The 24,453-nt window shown below is 42.3% G+C and overlaps 1 protein-coding gene across 1 annotated transcript in view; it reads right to left on the reverse strand.

The window, feature by feature from the left end:
* Positions 1-2,120: 2,120 nt before the first annotated feature.
* The window catches only part of SLC26A5 (solute carrier family 26 member 5), a 37,065-nt gene continuing 14,732 nt past the window's right edge, over positions 2,121-24,453 (reverse strand). Inside the window, exons 5-19 of the mRNA XM_044980248.1 lie at positions 23,621-23,805; positions 22,861-23,025; positions 21,384-21,536; positions 17,241-17,323; positions 16,992-17,139; positions 16,795-16,908; positions 16,372-16,449; positions 15,554-15,649; positions 13,650-13,756; positions 11,879-11,948; positions 7,494-7,586; positions 6,659-6,769; positions 4,306-4,512; positions 3,854-3,908; positions 2,121-3,135 (exon numbers count right to left, since the gene is read on the reverse strand). Of these exons, the coding sequence (XP_044836183.1) occupies positions 2,960-3,135; positions 3,854-3,908; positions 4,306-4,512; positions 6,659-6,769; positions 7,494-7,586; positions 11,879-11,948; positions 13,650-13,756; positions 15,554-15,649; positions 16,372-16,449; positions 16,795-16,908; positions 16,992-17,139; positions 17,241-17,323; positions 21,384-21,536; positions 22,861-23,025; positions 23,621-23,805 (1,841 nt within the window). The 3' untranslated portion in view covers positions 2,121-2,959. The remainder of the gene's footprint in view (positions 3,136-3,853; positions 3,909-4,305; positions 4,513-6,658; positions 6,770-7,493; positions 7,587-11,878; positions 11,949-13,649; positions 13,757-15,553; positions 15,650-16,371; positions 16,450-16,794; positions 16,909-16,991; positions 17,140-17,240; positions 17,324-21,383; positions 21,537-22,860; positions 23,026-23,620; positions 23,806-24,453) is intronic.

Genomic DNA, 24,453 nt, shown 5'->3' on the forward strand with positions numbered 1-24,453 from the left:
GTCCCTTCTTGCTTGAACCAGCACTCAAAAGGCAAGTTGACTAGAAGTGGGGGTTGGGGATATGGAGTGGGAAGGAGTCAGGGCTCCTGTGAGGGAGGGCATATCCTCACATAGCTGCTCTCCACAAGCAATTACAGCAAATCCTATTCCACACAGGAGGTTTCCCTCTTCAGGAAAGCTATAGGCTTTGCTTAAATAGTGACATGCAGGGAAAAGTTGTAACTGATCTTTCCCTACTGTCAAAGCCTATTTGAAGTAAGTGTTACTTATGCAAGGAGGATGTAAATGAATTGCTAAGGCCCTTGGAGGAGTTTTCTTTAAAAACATTCTTGGTTTGCTAGTAGAGTCAGCAAGGAGGATCCTTTTACAAGGACTCTAAAGGGCACCCCACCCCTCTGGCACTTCTCCCCTCCCCTTCCCAATTGCACATCAGCACTGTGGTAATCACTCACTTTAAAAAAAAGATGACTTTCTCAGTCCATTCTTTGGGACAGATGTTTTAGAAGAGTTTAGGTTATGTTCCTATTGTAATCTCTCATCCTTCCAAAAAAGCTTTATAGCTTCTTAAATTTCTGGTTCAGATTTTCCAACATGATTAGAGATTTGAACACCCAACCTGACACCTGTTAAAGGCAATTGATCTTCAGAAAGTGCTTGGGCTCCTGCCCATGGATAGCTGGACCCCTGTTAGAGAAAGCCAGTAGTCACTTTTGAAAACCATGGCCAGTAGCTGATACACAAAAAGAATCTGTCTCCGAACGCAATGCTGCAGGATTAAGAAAATCAAGTCATTGAACCCCTCTTTATTTGGGATGTTGAAGACAGACAATTTTGACATTAACTGAAGAAACTGTATGGCTAAAAATATATACTGCATGTTCATACAAAAGGATTTAGCTAGATTAAAATTACAAAATTTACCCTGGCACCGGAATAAAAATGCTCCCGAGCTACATTTAGTACATTCACTTAATCCTTTTAATTTCCAGTCATGGTTTCATTGCTGATGCCAAATTTTGCCCATCTGTGTTGCCAGCTGGAACAGAGGCACGGCACTTACCTACTCCTCCTCTGCACTGAGGAGCATAGCTCATATATAAAGCCAACTAAATACAGACCTAATTGTACTTCCAGAGAAGAGGAGGAAGTCCTTTGTATTGCCCTAAAGCACAGAACCTTTCTTATGATGGAACGATATGAAGAGTCATTTTATAGTTAAGGAACAATTGAAAGCTTGGCTAGCCTTAAAACAGGAACTTTGTGCAAGAGTTTCAACAATGCTTGAGTCCAGCTCTTAAAAAAAAAAAAAAATACTATAGCTGGGTCAAGACAGGTTCTATCAGCTACAGCAATTAAAATTAGAGTGAAAAGAGAGTAGGGAGTTTCACTTTAAGCACATCTGTGCCTTAGGAGGGTTGCCCTTGGTGTCAGGGAATATTTAAATTTGAACAAGTTTTCATCGATTTAAGTATACATATTAGGTTTTGCAAAACTTCATGCTACAAAGCATTTAAAGGCAGGATCAGAGACAAGCCTGCACTGGGAGCAGGATGATGTCGATGACTGAATAGGTCTCTTCTTCCACATCAAATTATGTTTGGCCCTTGACTACCTGCCTGTAGCAGTTTAAAAGGGACTGCAGAAGGTTCATCTGTCTCAGTCTGGTCCCACCCCATTTAACCAGATTATCCTCAATCATTTACTACTTGGTGGTAATTCGCTATTTTCTAGTAGGTGTGACTCAACTGTAGCACTGGAATTGTTTAGTAGGAATAGTAATATACTAATTATGTTTGATTTGAAATTCAGCCAAAACGGGGAGAATATTTTGAGAATGAGGTGGTCATTGTTGAGACAGGTTAAATATAAAAATAGGAACATGGTCTGTACCATCCAGCTTAAGAAAACAGCAGTTAATGACACCAGCATGAAATGTCACAAATCCAGCTAGTAGATAGGCATAGTTTTGAACAAGAATCTCCCCTATATACCAGGGGTCGGCAACCTTTGAGAAGCGGTGTGCCAAGTCTTCATTAATTTAAGGTTTCGCATGCCAGACCGGCAGTGGGCTGAGTTTGGGGTTCCGTCTGCCGGCCCCGCTCAGCCTGCTGCCAGCCTAAGTTCCGTCTATCCAGGCCGGCAGCAGGCTGACCGGGGTCGGTGGCCGGGACCCCGCTGGCAGCAGCGTGCCACCTTTGGCACGCCTACCACAGGTTGCTGACCCCTGCTATACACACACTGGCAGCACTTTTTGAATCTGACTAAGAAAACCCTTTAAGACAGTGGTACACCGCATTGCATTGGTAATTGCAGAAAAGATGTTTTTTGCAAGATCCCACTTTGCTGGAAACAGTGTGTGACATATCCATTTGTCCATTACCTGCACTCCAGATGTTTCACTATTTTATCCAAAGTGAACTAATATGCAGCTTAGTGCAATATCCTCCAATGCCATGTTTCTAAAAACTTAACCCATCCTCATCAGAATTTTCCAATATCCTGTCCGCAGCAAAATACACCTCTACCCCGATATAACACGGCCTGATATAACATGAATTTGGATAGAGCGTGGTAAAGCAGCGCTCTGGGGAGTGGGGGCGGGGCTGCGCACTCCGACGGATCACAGCAAGTTCGATATAATGCAGTTTCACCTATAACGTGGTAAGATTTTTTGGCTCCCAAGGACAGTGTTATATTGGGGTAGCGGTGTACATTATTTTCAACAACATACAAATAAAATGTTTGCATGTTGATTTAAGTTACACCCGGATTCAGGTAAGGAAGAGCACAGTTCAAAAGTATTAAGGCGGCAAACCGTTTGTTCATTATTCCTGTAGCAAATAAACTACCCCACCTCTGTAGAGAGTATACCCGTAGAGGTGGATAGTCTTACGCTCAGTTTATACTGTGCAAATTAAGTGTTGGTAGAGTCTCTCTTTCTCATGGAATTATGCAGATTTCAGTTCTCCATGTGCGATTCTGAATTACTAACAAAGAGGTCTGAGGCAGTTTGTGGAACAGACCCAACCTTCAGCTGGCAGGAGAGAACAGCATCGTGAACACTGTGAAACAGCAAATCTCTGGTGGTGGATTTTTCAAAAAAATGAAGTCGAGTCAGATCATCCATAACAGGGCCTGTAAAGCAAATATATTAAACTATAACCATGGCACACATGTATCTCGTGTCTTGTGTTTTTGTTTAGATTAACTAAGGGGGAGGGAGATAGCGTGTAGCTTTCCCAGTCTCAAGTTTTTCTGTTCAAAACAGATTTGAGACAAAAAAGATGCAAGCCAAATAATGCTATAGGTAAAATACACAAGATTTAAATGTACAGCTGAGTAGATTTCCAATTACAGATGTATGTGTGTGTGTGTGTGTGTGTGTGTGTGTACTAGCACATCTTCATCCAGCCATAATATACCGTTGATCAGTCTCAGGGGACAATGATAAACTTCCAAATGTCAGAAATCAGAAACATTATTGCACCTGATTCTCCTCACACAATGGTGACACCCCACTGACTAGAACAGAGTGAGTTAGGTCTGATTCAGCAAGGTACTTAAGCACGCTCCTAACTTGAAGCATATACAAGGTGTCCCATTGCAGTCACGTGTTTAGGGCTATTCAAGTCAGTCGGAGCAGGATCAAGCCTTTGAAGAACGTGCTAAATCAGCGTTTTACTCTGGCACCAGTCATGGCCTGGTGGACTAGGCCCTGATTCTCCTCTCAAACCAATATTTTTTTTCAAATGCGGAAGACACTCAGACCCTACAGTGATGGCTGGCAATACAAAAATCCATGGATGGATGGATGCCAACCCCACCTGAATCCCGCCAAAACTCTACAACTTACCACTGCAGCCGGCTATACACACAAAAACGCCAACTTCTTCATATTCTTTTATAACCTGCAGAAGTTTAAATGGAGGTTTAATCTATAGAAATACCTTTGTACATATCACAATTTCACTGGTATAAGACAAAATACAAAATGCATTTTTTAAAAAGCTGTTCAGCTGCTTAATGTTTATTTCTCTTTTAAAATGACTCTTGCACAGCATTATCTTCTGCCTCTTCCATCCCTCTAGCTTTTACATAGGCACTTTGTAGCTTAACTTGACTTGAGAGTTGCACAAGATGGTCACACGTTCCCCAGTATAGCAGCAAGAACTTAGCATCAAACGTGAAAGTTAAAACCTGTAGTAATTAGAGTTTGATGCAAGATCATCTGGATTGGCCCTCTTAGTGCCCTACAAAAGACATGACATGTATTTTGGTGGAGGGAATATGAAAGATACCACTTACTGATTTTAACATTTTTGCTCCAACTGAATCCACAAAGTTCACTGGTGTCAAGTCCAAAATTATACAGTGAACATTTGTCATTGGCTCCATAAAGTGTTCAAGTTCATCAGGAGATGTGCCTTGTGCATTAGCATCTGCAGATTTTCCATTTAGAGGTAGCTCATCATTAATTACCTCGTGTTTTACGCTTGTTTCCATGTCATTAGTCTATAAGAGAAGATAAAACTCAAGAGCTTAATGACAAGTAGATACATTTGCAATAACGATTTTTCCACAAGCTTCCTTCAGCCTCTGATAAGGTCTATGGCTTCAACCCACCCTCCCACATGTTTACGTTCACAGGATTTATACCTGAACTTAGACCTAGCCCTCCCCCACCTTCTCTATATATGCTAATGGTACGTAGCAAGTTCAAGTAGATCTAAGACATGACCTTACAGTGAGTTACAGTTTTCATTCAAAAACTTACATCAGCATTTTCTCCTCTCTGGCAATGGAAATAACCACACTGGCCCGGCAGTGCGATGAGCAGCTCATTCTGCTATAACACACACATTCAGGAATAAAAATCTCTAGGGCCAAAATCTTAAAAAATAAGAGCCTACATGTGACGTTGCAGTCTATATGGTTTTATAAAAATATGCTAATGAGTGAATATAATGAAACTGGAATATGCTTCATGCAAAAGGTCTCTTGTAAGGTATCATTACAAAGCTTATAATCTACTGAGTGTGATCATCCTATTTGTATAAATGTACCAATGTACTAGAAATATGAAATATAACTCTGAGGGCCTATTGTAATTATGCAAAGTGTGGGCCATTAATGGTGGTTTGAATCTTGATGACTCCCATTAACCAGGACAATTGTCTGCAGATGGGTGTGTGTTACCTGTAAGTCTTCCTGTATACGTGTGCGCTGCCAAGTGGGCAATGAAGTCTTGCAGTGACATGTGATCATGTCACCTGAACTGGAATCCATCTTTAACCTGTGTCTTTCCATTGAGAAAGAGGGGATGGGAACCCAGAGAGGGACAAAGGATTCATGCCTTATGCAAAAGATGTATAAAGGAGTGGAATAGAACACAGCAGGAGAGGAGCCATCATGAAGAATCCCCTAGCTACCACCAGGGGAAAGAATTGTGCCCAGGCCTGGAAGGTGTCCAGTCTGAGGAAAAAAACTTACTGAAGCATCTCTGAGGGTGAGATTATCTGTATTCAGTTTGATTAGACATAGATTTGCGCTTTTTATTTTATTTTGCTTGGTGACTTACTTTGTTCTGTCTGTTACTACTTGGAACCACTTAAATCCTACTTTCTGTATTTAATAAAATCACTTTTTACTTATTAACTCAGAGTATGTATTAATACCCGGGGGAGCAAACAACTGTGCATCTCTCTCTATCAGTGTTATAGAGGGCGAACAATTTATAAATTTACCCTGCATAAGCTTTATACAGGGTAAAACAGATTTCTTTGGGTTTAGACCCCATTGGGAGTTGGGCATCTGAGTGTTAAAGACAGGAACACTTCTGTGAGCTGTTTTCAGGTAAACCTGCAGCTTTGGGGCAAGTAATTCAGACCCTGGGTCTTTAATGGAGCAGACGGGAGTGTCTGGCTCAGCAAGACAGGGTGCTGGGGTCCCGAGCTGGCAGGGAAGGCAGGGGTAGCAGTAGTCTTGGCACATCAGGTGGCAGCTCCCAAGGGGGGTTCTGTGATCTAACCCATCACACTACAATTAGGCTCTTGATCCCATAGTTAGGCACCCGCCTGATTTTCAAAAGCACTGAGCATCTAACAGCTCCCACAGAGAATAAGCACATAAATGTGCAGAAGTTTCAGACAGTCCTTGTCATCACACTCTGCTTTTCATCAGATCCCCCTTTTTCTGTTAACCAAATCAATAAGTCGTTCTTGTGTGCAGAAATGGAAATATTTATATTTAACAGGTTATTACTTTGAGTTAATTTCAGATTAGCCCACATTAGCTCAGATAACCCCAAATCTGCCTACTGTGAAATTTCTACACCTTTCTCTAAAGCCTCTGGCCATTATCAGACAGGAGACTAGACTAGATGGATCTTAGGTCTGATCCAGGATGGCAGTTCCTCTGTTCCTAGATCACACTAAGCCCTGTTTTAGAGAATTCTCTAAAACAAGTCTGAGTGACATTCCCTTTTTTGATGTAGTTTTCTAACAAAAACAGTCTGTGCTGCACAACGCACATTTCTAAGCCTTCCTGTTTCAAATAACATTCTTGTATAAATGATGCATAAAGAGCCAATACAATAAGATGCCCCCCCCCCCCCCCCCCCCCCCAATCTAGCAAGTTAAGTATTTACTCTGGCACTCACAAGCTTCAAGACTGCTTTCTTCCTGTGTTCATTTGTCTGCTTTAGTTCCTTGGCATGCCTTTTCTGGGCTTTTTTCTTTGCTGCCAATACAGCACATGGATCAACTCCAGTCTACCACATAAGGAAAGGCATAATCAAATGAGGTTCAACTTGTTAGGACTATCATGTTACTTATTCAAAGGTCAAATTCATCACCTTAACATATTATAACATATGATTACATTATACAGCTTTCCTTAAAGGGGAAATGTATGAAGAAAGAAGCAGTAATCTTTGGAATCAGCATGTTAATACAATGATGAGGTGGAAATTTGAACCACAATCCTTTTCTAGATCAGATAGTGACAAGTTTCAACAGAACACTGATTGAGTGTGAGATTTATAGGGGGGAAATACTTTCGAATATAAATCGTCAAGGCCATTTGCTTCGTGAAAACAAGCACCACCCACCTCAACTGTACAAGATTCATCATGGAAGCTACAGAAAAATGTTTAAGAGATTAGTATGTGTGTCATTCCCTGCCAATGCAGTCTTATCCCTTAAATATACATGTTATTGGTGTTAAACCCCTCCCCACCAAATATGGCAGCATTTTGGTGGTGGGTGAAGTAATGTGTATATGTAGATAATTTGTGTGTAGTGCCCTTCACAGAATCAAACTACAAGTAAATTTCATATTCACCCTCCTAGGAAATCCCAGTTCATATAAGGGGGGAAGAGACTTTGCCAATGGAGCTGAAAGATGATGCACAAAAGGATTAACCTTAAAGCTTTTCAGAGACCAGTTCACTATTTCAAGAGGGGAGAGAATACTAAGGAATTGGTTTTACTCACCTTTTTCTTCAGCGCACTTGCATACAATTCACTATTGGCAAAATAGAGGGATGCATTGGCCTGGAATATTTTTATTCCAGGATATTCTTTCACCTAAGGAATGAAACGTTACAATACATGAAATTAAGTGCTATTTATTCTGGAAGGAAAGCACACATTTATTTTTCTCCCACATACACAGTCACAAGAATGATCACAAATATTCATTGCCCGAACCACAGAATACACAACATAAGCCAACTTCCCACTGCACATGTGGATGTCACTGAATGTAACCCATACCAATGGTACTGTTGTCTCTAGAACAGCCATGGAACAGCGTGAATGATGGGTAGCATGCTGCAAATAAAGGGAAATATACTCCCACCTAGGATGCTGTATGGAAAGTAAATTAGAAGGACCTTCTAATAGTTGTAATACAATAAAATACTGAGTGAGATCAATATCACATAATATTTGCATTTATATTTTTAACAATGAAAGAAAATAATTTAAAATCAAATTAAATCTAACGTTGCTATGAACACTAGGTATTATTTAATATCAGGAAATCATGCAGTTCTATAAATGCTTCTCTTCTCCTTCCTCCCCACTGATTTTATTGATACTTTTCCAATTATTTTTTATTTCTTTCTTTCTTGACCTACACTTCATGGTGTCCTCAGTGACAAAAATGGAAAACATAGTAACCTGATCTCAGATTTGTACGGTTTTAAAGTACTTCGTTTTTAAATGTTCCTAAGGAAAACCTCCCCTCCCCCCATTTGGTTACTGCTTTGATATTGTTAATAAAATCCCCTTGAAAGCAGATTCACAACTGTTTACACAGGCACCTGGAAATGAAGGTTACTCACTTGTAACCATCCTTTGAGGTGACGCTGCATATTCCCACTTATGGATAAAGTGCCGTTTGGTGCTACCTAATGGTAGAACCTTCTCCACACATTGCCTGCTGGAGCACATGTGTAGCCCCCACAATGTTGATTAATGTTCTGAGTGGAGGCTATATGAAGGGGTTCTCACACTGTGTGCTGCAACCCCAAATGTGGTAGCCCCATCATAAAATGGGGTCATGGGTTCAACGGGCCAGATTCGTCCCAGGAGACGATGCTGTCTGCCCCTGAACACATCTTGCCCTGCTCCACAAACAGGAGGCCACCATTTTGACCTACAAAATGGCAGCCTCCACACAGCATGACATCACATGTATGGTGAGTGTGATGTCACGCCGTGCGGAGGCCACCATTTGTGGAGCATGTCCAGATACGTTGGCTGTGCAGACGCCACTTTGCCATTTGGAACATCCAGCTGAGACCTGAATCCAGAAGATCCTTACTTGTAGGAAGCAACCTTATCAACAGAACATCCTGAGCTGGTAGGAGCTGTGCTAACCTTTTCTGAGATGGGAAGGGCCCAAAGCTTCTTTTATGCCACCCTGAGTACCCTGTTGACACTCAAGCATAAAGAATCATTTTAAGTCATTGTCCATGTGCTGCCCTATTATCACCCACAGGGCCTTCCTAAGTGCTGGTCTCATCAGCTTAACAGTGAAATCCTCTTTCTGGTCTGGGATAAGAGAAACAGAGTCATTTGTATGCAGAGTATCTGCTTAAGCCTACAGCAAAGGAGTGAGGAAACCCTGGCTGAACAGTCAAGAACGGTGATAAATCAGGTTTCTTAATTCTTCCTCTAGCCTCCTCTGAGGCTCTGACCTCGGATCCACTATGGATCTCACTGGAGAAAGCAACAGACCAGGAGGGTGAAGAGAAACAAGAGGTGAGAAAAATCTGCCTGGAGATCCTATAGGAGTCTTGGGAAGAAGATGCATACATGGATCTAGAGAAAGACTAACAACTTTCTCTGCTCTTTTCAGGTGAAGAAGGTGCAAATTCCCAACACTGACAAAGTCTTTCTCATCATCCTCACTCTGATCTGAAGAAAGCTCATAAACATCCACCACTACAGTAAAGGACAACTTTGGAACTGAGGAGGGTCCTGAAACAGGAAGAAGGAGCTGGCCCCACAGACCTGGGGAGTACTGGATTCAGAGAAATACTCGGCTCTGCACCTCTGGTCTTCAAAGGGGAAGACAGAACTGACTTGAATTTCAGAGACAGAACTGCAGAGGCCATGTCAGAATTGGACAGATCCAAATAGTCTGATATCTGGCACTGTTAACAGGGGCCGTCTTCTCCAGAAGAGATACATTTGGGGCCGACGTGGCTCTAAGTTTCTTAAGCAGCCTTTTTTTCCACGAACAGTGCCTCTGAAGCTTAACAGCTTTAATAGAAGGAGCCAGCACCGACAAAGATCCCAGTCTTGGAAACATTAGATCGCCTAGAAGTACCTGCAGTCTGTTCTGTTTCTCCTTGTAGGCTCTGGGCATGACAGAGCACTCTGGCAAATAGAACTCCCAGGAGTGTGGCCTTACCCCATGCACCTAAGGCATCTAAAATGGTTGTCTGATGCCAGGAAAACAGATGGGCACAAAGCACATCTCTGAAAACCCAGCCTCCTCTTTGGTTCTGCCAATACACAGAACCCACCTTACAAGCTAGACTGAACTCTCTAGATTTAAAAACTACCTTGTACTAAAAAGAATACTAAAGTCAGAATATTTGGAATCACTTGAGGGAGGAGTAGGAAGGGGTACACGTGCACTCTAATGGGCAATGCTAGGTAGCACCAGGTGACATGTTACCCATAAGTGTGACTATGCAGAGCCACTAATAGAAGAAGCTCTGACACTTTAAACTGAAATGCTCTGGCCCAAAGCAGAGGTCTGGCATGCCACACACAGCCCAAGCATGTTTACAACAGAGTTAGAAACCCTAGGGGAGGGAATACCCAATACATTTAGCACAGCAGTGATATGGGACTAGTCTGTGTGGATATCAGCATACCCACAGACATCTTCTTGTCACTCTGTTCAAAGCATAACAACTTCTGGTGGCAACAATGCTTTAGGATTCCAGCATCATTCTTTTCAATGCAGGCTTGTAGGAGACAGACACTTAGTGATGTGGGCATATGGACCTTTAAAAAAGCAGCTCCCCTTATGACAGCTGGGCAAAGATTTCAAAAATTCCTGGCCAATGTTTGAATACAAAACAGTGAATTTATATCCCCTTTTTGCCAACAAAATGGTGTTCCTAAAAATGTTCATGAAAAGGAAACAAAAAAGTGATGCAAGCACTCATGCAAATACATAAATACTGCACAAGTACTAGCTCCAGAAGTGTTTGTGCAGCCACCTTGAACAGGGGCGGCTCTATAAATTATGGCGCCCCAAGCAGGGCGGCGCGCTTCGCCGCCCTTCCCCGGTCCCGCGGCTGGGGCAGAAGTGTCTGCGGCGGGTGCGCTGGCTCGCGGCTCTGGTGGAGCATCCGCAGGCATGCCTGCGGGAGCTCCGTCCAAGCCGCGGGACCAGCGCGCCCGCTGCAGTCATGCCTGCGGGAGCTCAAGTGGAGCCGCGGGAAGAGGGGACCCTCCGCAGTCATGCCTGAAGCAGGTCCGCTCGTCCCGGGGTCCGGTGGACCTCCCGCAGGCATGACTGCGGAAGGTCCGCCGGAGCCAAATGCCGCCCTGCCCCGACAATGCCGCCCCACACGCCTGCTTGGCGCGCTGGGGTCTGGAGCCGGCCCTGACCTTGAAAGCTCCTTGTAAGTTTGGGAAACGTTCTCCAAGAGCAGAAGCAATACCATGCAATGTCGGTGACTTCATACAGCATAAACAGCAGATACAAAACAGCCTTGAGTGTAAGCCAGAGCGTGACATTATGCTCACAGAAATCATTCATCAAATAATAAATAGGTTTGTGAAAATAAGGCTGGTCATGGATAACTGGAAAACAGAGAGGTGGGGTTCATAGAATGAAGTTCTCCATTGGGACCCACTTGCCCGGCTCTACTAAAAACAGACTACATTAGGTCTTTGGTTCTGTAGGTTTTCATTAATATAGCTAAAGCGACTAGTGGAGCTCACCCTAGTGGAGCTCACATACAGCTCTGGTATTAGTAATGGTACTTATATAAACCCTAGAATCTTAAACTAGATCAAGTGCTGTACAAAGACCTCTATTATAGGTGGTCTTTGCACCAGAACTTGTCATGCAATACAAACCACAAGGGAACGTGCACATTTATTATAAAAGCACTAAAATCTGAAACAAAATGGTGCATATTATTAAAGCGAAGTAAGTTTGTTTCCCCACAGTGTAACCTTAGCATAGAAGAATGTAGGAGTGGCTAGTTTCACAGCAGGAGGCTCTCGCCGCTATGCATAAAATTACAGCGTTAAGACTGTTCAGCCATTCCAGGAATCTGACTATGCTCTATAACAGCAATTTAATAATAATAATTTAATACAGGAAAACACATTCCTACCTCTTCATACTCTTCCACGTCACAGTAAATGTCTGTGTTAGGAATTTGACCCAGGATTCTGTACTGTGGACTGGAGAGAAATGGATGCATACGGTCTCAATATTACAGTTCACAGATTAGAGAAGAACACACATTAAAATACAGCTTTAAACCTACCCCAGATATGGCTACTGTACTTTAGTGCAGTGTCTGTACGGACTAATCAAAACATGCTTTGAGGAAGTTTACAGCAAGAACATAATAAAGGTGCCATGTGGTGATTAAACCATGAATCAAACTAAGTCTTTTTTAATAAAAAGGGCATTTGGAAAATATCCCAGCCTGTCTGATGACCATCAACTGATGGACACCTGCTGGGTGGGCCAACTGCTGCAACTGGCCAGCAAAAGCTACAGGGCCAAATTCTCTTCTGGTGTAAATTGGCACAGCTTCATTGACTACAATGGAGCTATTCCAGCTCACACCAGCAGAGAACTTGGGCCACAGTTTCAAAGAAACATCCTGCTTCTCAGAGGGAAGGACCTGATTCTGTAAGATGCTGAACACTCAGCTGCCAGGGAATTAACTACTGTATATACTCAGTCATAAGCCAAATTTTTTTTAGTAAAAAAAAAGGGAAGCATCAGAGAAGGGGGTCGGCTTATGAACAGTATAGAGAGGGAGAGGTGGGACACAGCCCCTCCCCCCAACAGAGGGCGCAAGGAGAGGCAGCACAGCCAGAAGGGAAGAGGCGGGGCCAGAGTCTCTCTCCTTCTGGCCACGCTGCTCTCCCTCCAGCCTCCGAAGCAGCTGCAGCTCTGGGGCTGGCAGGCTGCAGCCACACCCGCCGGCGCAGCCTGCTGGAGCAGCGCCGGCTAGGCCAGAGACATCCTCCCCTAGCCCTCCTCAGATAAGGTGGGAAGGAATGGGATGGGGAGAGTGTGGGGGTCCAGGCTAGGGGTGGAGTCATGTGAGGTAGTCAAAGGGGTTACTCCGCTGACCCCCAGCTTCTCTCCCCTCCATCCCCAAAATTTCCCCACAGGTAAGCCGCTGGCGCGCCGGGACACTTTGTTTGCTTAGGTTTACCTCCATGCCTGCGGACGCTCGAGGTAAACAAACCGTCTGGGCCCACCGGCTTATCTTGATGGCCCGGGAGCCAAAGTTTGACGACCCCTGAATTACAGGGTCGGTTTATGAATGGGTTATAAAAAAATTCCATTTTTACTTATCCATCTTGGGGGGAATCGGCTTATAAATGAACCAGCTTATGATCGAGTATATATGGCATATATTATGTGGGTCCAAAACTGACCTAACATTGGACCAGAATTGACCCAACATTGCCCCCACTGGGACATCTCCCATCAAATGCTAACACATAACAGTGACTTCTGCTTAATTGGGCCAGTCTTGGCATAAATTCCATTTAACAGTAATGCACTTGACAAATGCCAGGCATTAAACAAGTCTGAAATTCTGAGCTCTAGGGCTTTAATAAAAAATGATCAAATACAGATTAAAAATGAAACAGAATCTGCATATTCCTGGGATTTCATTTAGAACAGTATTTGTGGACATTAACTGCTGTCTTTTATGTACATTCTGTGGTTGAAGCAACAGAACTGGGCCCTGAACTGGGACACCCTCTGGATGACCCAATTAAGCAGATTCTACTGTACTCATGAAATGGGACTTCTGTTTTATTTCATTCCTTTTTTAAAGGGAATGAAATAAAACAAACAAAAATCCACCACAAAGCCCTGATTCTGAGAAAGAGGGAAAAAAGTCTGACCTTTGTGTTCTGTAAATAACGGTTATCATTGCAAACGCCACAGCAGTAAGCAAGCCATAGTCTAGTCCCAGGAAAACCGAGGCCACAAAAGCAACAATCCAGATGGCCTAAACATCAAACAAAAGCTACGTATTAAAATGCACCTAGTTTTTTTGTTAACATGGCTCAGGCTCACACATACACCACCACAGTTCGAGGGGAGGTCACATTGCAACGTTTCTCCTTGATGTAATGCAAGGCAATACCCTCTGAGGAAGACATGTTGGAGTGTTTTATAATTTGACATGTGAGTTGTAAAAAGAGCATTAACTCATTTTCGCTGTAGAACATGTTTTACTATGTGCCAGACATTCACCCTCCTATGAAGCTGTCCCTGTAAAGACAAACAGTGCAAGGGGGATTACAAGTAGCCCGATCGGGTATCATTATTGTATTGAGCAGAAGACTCACCATACATTGATTACACAGCAAAATACCAGTAGTGCTGATGTTTAGTATCATCCAACACATCTAGCGGTACCAACTTTGGTTGGACAAATTCCTGGAGGTTTCATCACGACATTATCTTTAATTAAAGATTAATCTTTAATTCCAGGAGACTCCAGGACAATCCTGGAGGGTTGGCAACCCTAAACACACCCAAGCAGCAGAATGGGCACAAGAACTCAGTACAGGCATCTCAGTGAAGCCTTCAAGAGGTGATGAATTATGGTGCTGAGTAGGAGGGAATCAGGAAAGTGCAGAGGGACTGGGGTGATTAAACAAGGCACAGCGGGCTTGCAGCTTGTTATGGAAAAAGGGAGCTCCTGCTGTTTGGAGGATGGTAGTGCCTGTGCCAGCCAGCAGGATCAGGGCTCAGCGGTTTCTCGGGTCTCATGTGGCAGTGAAGGTCAGATGGTGGTTCCATGGGTGAAGGCCTTGTCCAGGAGTCCAACCCCAGGGTTACTAGGTATATACAATAGTGGTTGCTACCCAGAGTATGTCTTCACTACCAGCTGGATCGGCGGGCAGCGATTGATCCAGCGGGGATCGATTTATCGCGTCTAGTCTAGACACGATAAATCTATCCCCGAGCACTCTCCTGTTGACTCCTGTACTCCAACTTGGCGAGAGGTGCAGGCAGAGTCGACGAGGGAGCGGAAGCAGTCAACTCACTGTAGTGAAGACACCACGGTAAGTCAATCTAAGTACGTCGACTTCAGCTACATTATTAACGTAGCTGAAGTTGTGTGACTTATATCGATCCTCCCTTCTCTCCCCACCAGTGTAGACCAGGCCACAGTCTTGCAGCCCCAGTTCCTGCCCAGCAGGTAACCAGTGTCTATGGGTATTTCTATGGTTCGAAAGGTCTTGTACACATTTTCAGCTCCCTCTATAGACAAGTGGGGCATTACCCCAGCAGCCACTGCTGCAAGCCCCAACAGTGACCCAGGTAACAACTTAACCTGCTACCATGGAATCACAAAGAGTAAGTGACGCCTCCTGCATGTCACTCTTGACCTGAGCCCACTGTCAGGCTAACCATTCCTTGGCGGTAAAGGAGAAGAGAGCAAGGGGATTTGTTTTTCATGTTACTTAGGGACACCTGTAGAATCCAAAGGCTTTTGCATGTTCAGCCAGATCTCTACCATGTTTTCTGTAATAGTACTGAAAAACAGTCCTGCTTCCACCTGCACCAAACTACTTTCAACACTAGCTGAGCAGTAATCTGCTGTTCACAACTTCTTGTCAGGAACAGGTCATTTTCCTAGCATAGCCTGACCTTTGTACTGTCACTTCATCTGATACAATACACTTATAATTGCCAGGAAAGTTTCCACTCTTTTGTAGATTCTTGGGGAATGTTGAACTGTTGCTTAAAAAAGTAGGAATTAATGTACACTGTGATATGCATTTTCACTTACCAGTTCGATCTTACTGGTTCTCCAGAAATGTGTTATATCTCCAAACTGTTTAAACATTCCTTTCAGATTCACCATTACGATTGCAGCTAGCACAGTCTAGGAACAAATTTAATGACATTTTTATTTTACCCTGAAAACTATGTCACTCAGAAATAGCTTTCCAATGCATCATTAAAAGGGCCATGTTTATGCACTTTATACCATTGATGGGAACCAACCTGCAAGCCTGTTAAATGCACATTCCCTTTAAACAACTTTTCAGGCTACACGTTAAGATACTGTGCCAATTAAAACTTTAGGGATTGCACATTATCTTGCATACATTGCACCAAAAACAAATACATTTATCTAAGAATAAAATAAGCAAATACAGTATAAATTTGTATGCTAATTATCTCTTCCCTCCTCGCTGTTCTATTTCAATAGTCTCTTTCTCCCTTAACACCCCATTCAAGAATTCTCAGTTCCATACACAGTGCACGTATTTAGGGTGATCTTATTTTCATTCCTCAGGAGGAATAAAACGTCTAACATGGCTAGTATTAAACACAAGAGGAGTGCTCTGACTCCTTCACTATATTCTGCTTTCTAATTTAACCTAAAAAAACCCAAAAGCCCACCAACCAAGGGCCCAATCCTGGAAGGCGTCGAGTGCCCTCCTCAGTCCCACTGACCTTAGTGGGTGTTAAGGGCACTCAGCACTTTTCAGGTTTGGGCCCTAAGCTGTTAATTTATTTAGATACAGGTTTTGTGATAGTTAAGCAAAGCTAGTTGACTTCTGCTCAAACACACAATATCCAAAGGCAAAGTTCCCATACCTGTGGTAGTGGTTCAAAGAGGTAACCAATAGCCACAATGACTAACAGAACCATGATTGAGGACAGCGTACCTGCAATCTGAACAAAAAGATACAAGAAATGACATTTCTGAAGATTAAAAACTGCCCAAGGCAACAAGACAGAGTGCAAACATCACTGGTTGACCTGCATTGCACTTTCTGAAATACTGGAGGTTCAGTGATTTTCTGATCCCTCATTCCTGCTCCATTAGTTTCATATTGATACATCCTCTGTGCTTCCACTTTGGCCTCGGCTAGACTACAGTACCATGAGAAATGCTGTTCACTGGCCTCTGGTCGGTCCAGAGACAGAAGACCTGGACATCTTATCAAGCAACAGTCTCCAAAATCTGGAGTCCCAAAAAGTAAATGTTGCCTTGCCTGAACATCTGGATAGACACACCTGAGTTTTCCCTCCAGTGCTCTCCTGAACAAGACTCCGAGACATTGAGCAAGTGATCGAGAAGGTTTGGAAGAAAGATCCTGCAGAATTACATATTCCCAAGGCAATAAGTTCCTGTTTCAGATGAGAAAGCAAATCAGATCACGTTCTTGGGGTTAACATTTTCATAGTCCAGCATATAAAAAAAGGTAAGTTACCTGATTTCCATCAATAGTGTATCCATGTTTAAGTGCAAAGATTTTGGACATTGATACAGCCATGGAAAAGCCAACTATTGCTATTGCTAATGCGTCTACAAACACTGCTGGGATGAGATTTATATCAGGTACTTTTGGAGCCAGTAATCTAGAAGATGAAATGATAAAGAGTTACTACAACAATATACCCGCAACATTGAAACAAAGAGTATAGCCTGAATAAGGATATGCTTCGTTCACTGTCCTTACCCTTTAGGGATATCCCCAACAATATCCACTTCATACGTCTTGGACAGATTCATTCCAGATGAAACTCCAGTAGCTATTATTACCTAAAAACACACATGTAAACTTGTTTAGAAGAGTACCGATTATTTAGGCGCATGCACACATTTGAAAAAACAGGCCGAAAAGAGAGAGTGCGCAATCTGAGGGGCAAACATCGGTTAGAACCAATGCTAAGAATGGACATTAAGTGGATGTGATGGAAATTATTAGTCCATTAGCTTCCCAATGCTCACACAACCCAGGAGAATAAGGAAGTCTCCTCCTCTACCCCACACCCTCTTCATTAAGCTACTCTGTCTTTACACAGAATTGAAGTGGGGCATCTGGAAGTACAGTCTCACATCTCTCAGTCAGACTGCCACTGCTTACCCAAACCCTGGACATTAACATATTAGAGTTCATGAGCAAAGAAAAAAAATATCCAAGGAGACACTAACAAGATGCATACTAATACTAGCACTTATCATACAACTCAAAGCACCTTCTAAAAGGTAGCTAAGCAGTATTACCCCCTTTTTACAAATAAGGGCCCCAACATTAAACACAAGACTGTTCCTGAGATGTGAAACAACCTAATGAAAGAACGTGGCTGGAGCCAGTCCCATATGGGATTATCAGTCAAAAAGAGCAAGGCCTGATTGGTCCTCTTCCATAAAATGGATTTATTTCAGTGCTTTGGTACTGATGGAAATGGTGTTTTGAACCATTAATGTTGAACAATATAGTGTTTTTTCCTAAATCAAGACAGTAAGGGTGTGACGGGATCCCCAGGGTGCAGCCTGGAACTGTGGGACCGCTGTGCCCCCTTAACTCTCCAGCCTGGGCTCTCTCACACAATGCTTTGCTAGTGTCAAGCAGCAAACCCCTCCAGGCGCTGTTATCACTCAGCATAACCACATGTGGAGCCCCAAACCCAGCTAGATTGTGAGATTCTCTGGGAGCATTCATGCAGAGAAAGGCACCAGCCAAATCCCCACAGCTCCAAGCCTTGTACCTCAGGAATATATGGTCTTGCACTGCTCAAGACAACCAGTTATTAATTGGTTCACCACTTCATCAATGGAAAGTGGATATACACCAGCTTTTGTAAACCTGAGCATATTTACCAAACACTTCAGGCAAACTCACTGGTAAAGATAAACAGTAAAACAAGTTTACTGATTACAAAAGATAGATTTTAAGTGATTATAAGTATTAGGCAAAAAGTCAGAGTGGTTACCAAAATAAAAAGATATAAGCACGCAGTCAACTCTCAACCCTATTAGACTGGGCAACATATAGGGCTTGTCTACACTGGCACTCTACAGCACTGCAACTTTCTAGCTCAGGGGTGTAAAAAAAACAGCCCCCTGAGTGCAGGAAGTTTCAGCGCTGTAAAGTGCCAGTGCAGACAGTGCACTAGTGCTGGTAGCTCGTGGAGGTGGTTTTTTCAGAATACTGGAAGAGCTTACGCAGTTTCTCACCCCACTGAATAATGCAGTTCATAGTACACAGGTTTCACCCTTGAAACCTGGGCCAGTCTCCTCTGTTGGAGTTATCAGTCTTCTGAGCATTCTTGTTGCTTGCAATGTACGTGGGGGGAGGAGAAAAGGCCAAGCATGTGGCCCCTGTGTTCTGTTTTATACCCTTAGTCCATGTGCTTGGAGAACAAGTCCAGGCATGTCTGGTGGGCCTGGCTGTGTCACAAAGTGAAGCAATACTCCAGTGTGTCTCCTGTGAGTGAGTCATTGAATTGTAACTCCTCTGCTGGACAATGACTGGTGATGTCTATTCAGCACCCACTCGGGTGTTGGTTACCTCCCTTGTCATTGTCTCTGGAGAGCTAGTATCTGGGCACTTCCCAAACACACAGCATATTTTAGTGAAAATCATACAAACACAATTCGTATCATTTTATATGATGCACATATTTAGATGGAACAATGACTTTCAGCAGACCATAACCTTTCCCATGATGCCTCACATGGCATGCTTTATATGTAATATCACAATTATATGTAAATGAGGAATATGGGGGCTACAGGGTGCTTCCCCCAAGGTATAGAATGTAACAGAGGGGTACCTATGTAAAGTACACAAATTATTATAACATTGAAGTCAAGGTCAAATCCAAGACTTCATTGCAAATCTATGTTGTCAATATTACCCTTCCGATGACAGTCTAACATTCAACTCCTACTAACTCTAGGAAGAGTTTGTTCTGCATTGTTAATACATTGCTGCCTTCGGAATCCTGAGAGAGAACTTTATGCAAGAATCTTAGAGGATTTTAATAGGTATTAACTCAATAAGGTACTATAGAAATTACTCTCAATTAGGGCTGTCGATTAATTGCAGTTAACTCATGAGATTAACTCAAAAAAATTAATCGTGATTAATCACAGGTTTAATCAAACTGTTAAACAATAGAATACCAACTGAAATTTATTAAAATATAGAAAAACATCCAAAATATTTCAAATATATTAATTTCAATTACAACACAGAATACAAAGTGTACAGTGCTCACTTTATATTATTTTTATTACAAATAGTTGCTCTGTAAAAATGATAAAATAAATAGTATTTTTCAATTCACTTCATACAAGTACCATGATGCAATCTCTTTATCATGAAAGCACAACTTACAAATATAGATTTTTTGTTTGTTTGTTACATAACTGGCCTCAAAAACAAAACAATGTAAAACTTTAGAGCCTCCAAATCCACTCAGTCCTAATTCTTGTTCAGCCAATCACTCAGACAAAAACAAGTCTGTTTACATTTGCAGGAGATAATGCTGCCCACTTCTTATTTACAATGTTACCAGAACAGACGTTCGCATGGGACTTTTGTAGCCGGCATTGCAAGGTATTTACATGCCAGATGTGCTAAACATTTGTATGCCCTTTCATGCTTTGGCCACCATTCCAGAGGACATGCTTCCATGCATTAGTTAAATTTGTGACAGAACTCCTTGGGGGAAGAATTGTATGTCTGCTGCTCTATGTTTTACTCACATTCTACCATATATTTCATGCTATAGCAGTCTCAGATAATGACCCAGCATGTTGTTCGTTTGAAGAACACTTTCACTGCAAATTTGACAAAACGCAAAGAAGGTACCAATGTGAGATTTCTAAAGATAGCTACAGCACTCATCCCAAGATTTAAGAATCTGAAGAGCCTTCCAAAATCTGAGAGGGACGGTGTGTGGAGAATGCTTTCAGATGTCTTAAAAGAGCAACACTCCGTTGTGGAAATTACAGAACCTGAAACTTCAAAAAAGAAAATTAACCTTCTGCTGGTGACATCTGACTCAGATGATGAAAATGAACATGTGTTGGTCTGCATGGTTTTGGATCATTATCGAGCAGAACCCATCATCAGCATGAATGCATGTCCTCTGGAATGGCGGTTGAAGCATGAAGGGACACATGAATCTTTAGCGCCTCTGGCACATAAATATCTTGCAACACTGGCTACAACAGTGTCAGGCGAACACCTGTTCTCACTTTCAGGTGACAGTGTAAACAAGAAGCAGGCAGCATTATCTTCTGCAAATGTAAACAAATTTGTTTGTCTGAGCGATTGGCTAAACAAGAAGTAGGACTGAGTGGACTCTAATATTTTACATTGTTTTGTTTTTGAATGCAGTTACTTTTTGTACATAATTCTACATTTGTAAATTCAACTTCCGTGATAATACAAGTACTGTAGTGCAATCTGTTTAAGTGAATTGAAAAAAAAACAAACTTACAGTGCAAATATTTATAATAAATATAAAGTGAGCACTGCACACTTTGTATTCTGTGTTGTAACAGAAATCAATATATTTGAAAATGTGGAAAACATCCAAAAATATTTATATGAATATTTATATTCTATTATTAACAGCGCAATTAATCAAGATTATTTTTTTAAATCGCTTGACAGCCCCACTCTCAATACTTAAAGGATTTAATAAAGAATGAAATATTTTCTATAGGCCTTTTGAGAACCATCCTATAGAATAAATAGCAGGGATATATATCATTATTACATTTTACAGGACTTTTCCATGTATGCTTCACAGGTGAAATATTCTACATGCACAAAATATATAACTATTCACAACTGACTTACCACAATGATCTCCATAGGAATAGGAACTGGCAGTTTCTTCTTAAACCGGTCATTAATTTCTTTGCCACTCAGCAGCAAAACAATGCATGTTAATCCAACAACTAAGGTTGCAATGTTGGTTTTTGTGATATTTGAAAGTACAGCAATTAAACTCTGCAACATAATAAAATTCTGATAGTTATTCCATGATGATTTTATTTGTCCAAAGATATTTGTATTCAGTTGCTTAATAGCCTCTGTACAGTAAGCTGCCCCAGGAACCCAAGATATGTGTTGCTATCTGGGTTGTTGCTTATCTCCAGAGTATGAAAGCACCTCACAAACTGTAGAGGAAATACATAGGATCTCCTCCACCTAGATTATTTTTTACTCCTAACAGTAAATATCTGAGTAAGGAGAGTACGTTATTAGAGCAATTGCTGGCCCAAAACACAGGACGTATTAAACACCAAGGAACGCAAATCCCAAGCCTTGCTGCAGGCAGCCACGTAATTATAAAAGGGGATACACTGTGAAGGTTACATAAAAAAAAAAATTGGAGATATATCTATCTCCTAGAACTGGAAGGGACCTTGAAAGGTCATTGAGTCCAGCCCCCTGCCTTCACTAGCAGGACCAAGTACTGATTTTTGCCCCAGACCCCTAAGTGGGGGATTGAATTCACAACCCTGGGTTTAGCAGGCCAATGCTCAAACCACTGAGCTATCCCTCCCCCGCACTGAGCTATTATTCTTTTTCCTCCTAACTGCTTCAAGTGCTAATTCCCCTTGGGCTTTTTGATAGGTCACCTAAGCAGGAAAGCTAAAAAGTTATCAGTGTGGCAGCCCCCGTTTCTGGGAGGCTGGTTACATTTACACAAATAGATGATTAAATCTATATTAGGCTTTTTATAGCTCATTATACCATTGTAGCTTTTAAGTGCTGCAACTTTTCTACTGGTGTGTCATCAACCAGTCCAAAGGATTGGGTCTCCTAAGAGATCATAGGCCTCCAATATTCCTCTGCTCAGACTTCCTTGCTCTGGTCTTAAAGGCAGATACTGAATTTCAGCAAAATCTGGTTTTCCAAAATAGTGAGAGAGATGGATTCTAATATATTTCAACTATCTGCCTGTTTATGAGAACAGACAAAAGGGCAACATGATGTGCAACATGCACACAGAAACACAGCTGATAATGGGACATGCTCGTTTAGACTTACAATTTATAACTCAGTGGTGCACATAATATCTAATTTTTCAAAGCTCAACTGTGTCTGTTTTTCAGATCCATGCACAAAGGCTCAACATACATTTAAAGTTACAATAATTAAATCAGAGCTTCTGAATATTTTCTAAACTGGAGTGCTGTGTCTGAGAAACGTGGAGACTGGAGAAGCTGATCATGATATATTGTTCATGGGTAGTACAAAATGGGAAATGACTGCCTAGAAAGGAATCGGGGGGGGGGAGTCACATGACTTTAAGATGGTTACTTACATATAGAACTGAAAGGGCTCCACTGTAGCGTTTTGTCTTGATTCCAAGCAGATACTTTAACTGGGAGGTAAAAACATGAACTGCCGCGGCAGTAGTAAACCCTCGTACCAGTGGCTCCGTTAGATAGATGGCTACAAAACCAAACCGAAGGAGACCTAAAGACAACTATTGAAGAACGATAGGGTCAAATTATGCAACTCACCAGTGCACTCAATTGTAACGTCAAAGTCAGTACTGTAGAGAACACAGAGCAGACCAGTTTCCTGCCAACCCTGACATTAAGCAAACCAGAGACAGTCCAAGCAAATCTAGGCTTCCCCTCAAAACCAATTCTACTTCCCGCTTTCTGCAGGAATAAAGTTTCAGTGAGCAACCTTCTCACTGACCCAGGCCAGTCTGAGAGGGTTCAGTGCCATCAGTGCTAGGATGGAGTCAGGGTATAGGTCACACACATATAGTCCTGGTATCCTATGGTTTATGGAGGGTTTTAAAGAAATAGTGAAAAGAGGTCTCCTGTCAGACCAGAGGAAAAGGATCTCTCTGATGTGCCCCAGCCAAAGCTGAGATGTCAAGAGTTCTCCCTTAATCTTAGGTACTTAGTTAGCATGACGCAGCTCATATCCCCCAGAACTGTGTTGGGACATGAGAAGTAGCATTTTACTGTGGGGATTGGGCAGCCTCCGTAACCTGGGACCCCCTACCACTGCAAGTTTGAGAGAACTGCCCGAACTTGCCCTGCAGCAAGTTACAAGCCTGTTACCTGTATGATCCCTGAAAGCAAGGTGACGGCCACAGCTACCTTTACCCTCATGGCATCTCTGGCTTTATAGTTTTCAAGGAGATCAGTGCTATTGGTGGAATTAGATTCCATAATATTAAACATTTCATCAGGAGCTTCTCTGACAGCAACTCCACCAATCATCAGACTAATCACTGCAAACGTCCCTGAAATAAAAGACAGGAAAAATAGGTGCAAATTCTGCATGTCATTTAGGACAAACTTTTACTTGCTTGTTACTAGGGTTCCTTATACAATGGATTATCTCATGACTGTACACTTTTGTGGAATTAAACATTTCTCTCCAAACTATTTTAGGCTGTGGCTACAGTTAGCGCTTTGAAGCGCTAAGTGTAGTCAAAGCGCCAGCGCTGGGAGAGAGCTCTCTCAACGCTGTCCGTACTCCACCTCCCTGTGGGGAATAACGGACAGCGCTGGGAGCCGCGCTCCCAGCGCTGGGGCTTTGACCACACTGGCGCTTTGCAGCGCCGCAATTTGCAGCGCTGGAGAGGGTGTGTTTTCACACCCTGCTGCAGCGCTGCAAATTTGTAAGTGTAGCCAAGCCCTTAGAGAGTTTTCAATCAACAAAGCTGCATTTTTAGTAGCGAAATGTGCCCTTATATTCAGGACCAATATAGTGGTTTATACATTGAATAAACACTCCTGTGGCAGGTAAAAATAATTATTTTACAGATGCAGAGAAATTAAATGAGTTTGTCTAAGACCACATAGCTAGTTGGCAGCAAAGCTGGAGTTCCTGGTGCTCATGCCCACTCCACTAGCTGCTGTTGCTTCCATTCCTTCTTAAATATATT

This window comes from Mauremys mutica, chromosome 1 (assembly GCF_020497125.1).
Source record: "Mauremys mutica isolate MM-2020 ecotype Southern chromosome 1, ASM2049712v1, whole genome shotgun sequence".
NCBI lineage: Eukaryota > Metazoa > Chordata > Testudines > Geoemydidae > Mauremys > Mauremys mutica.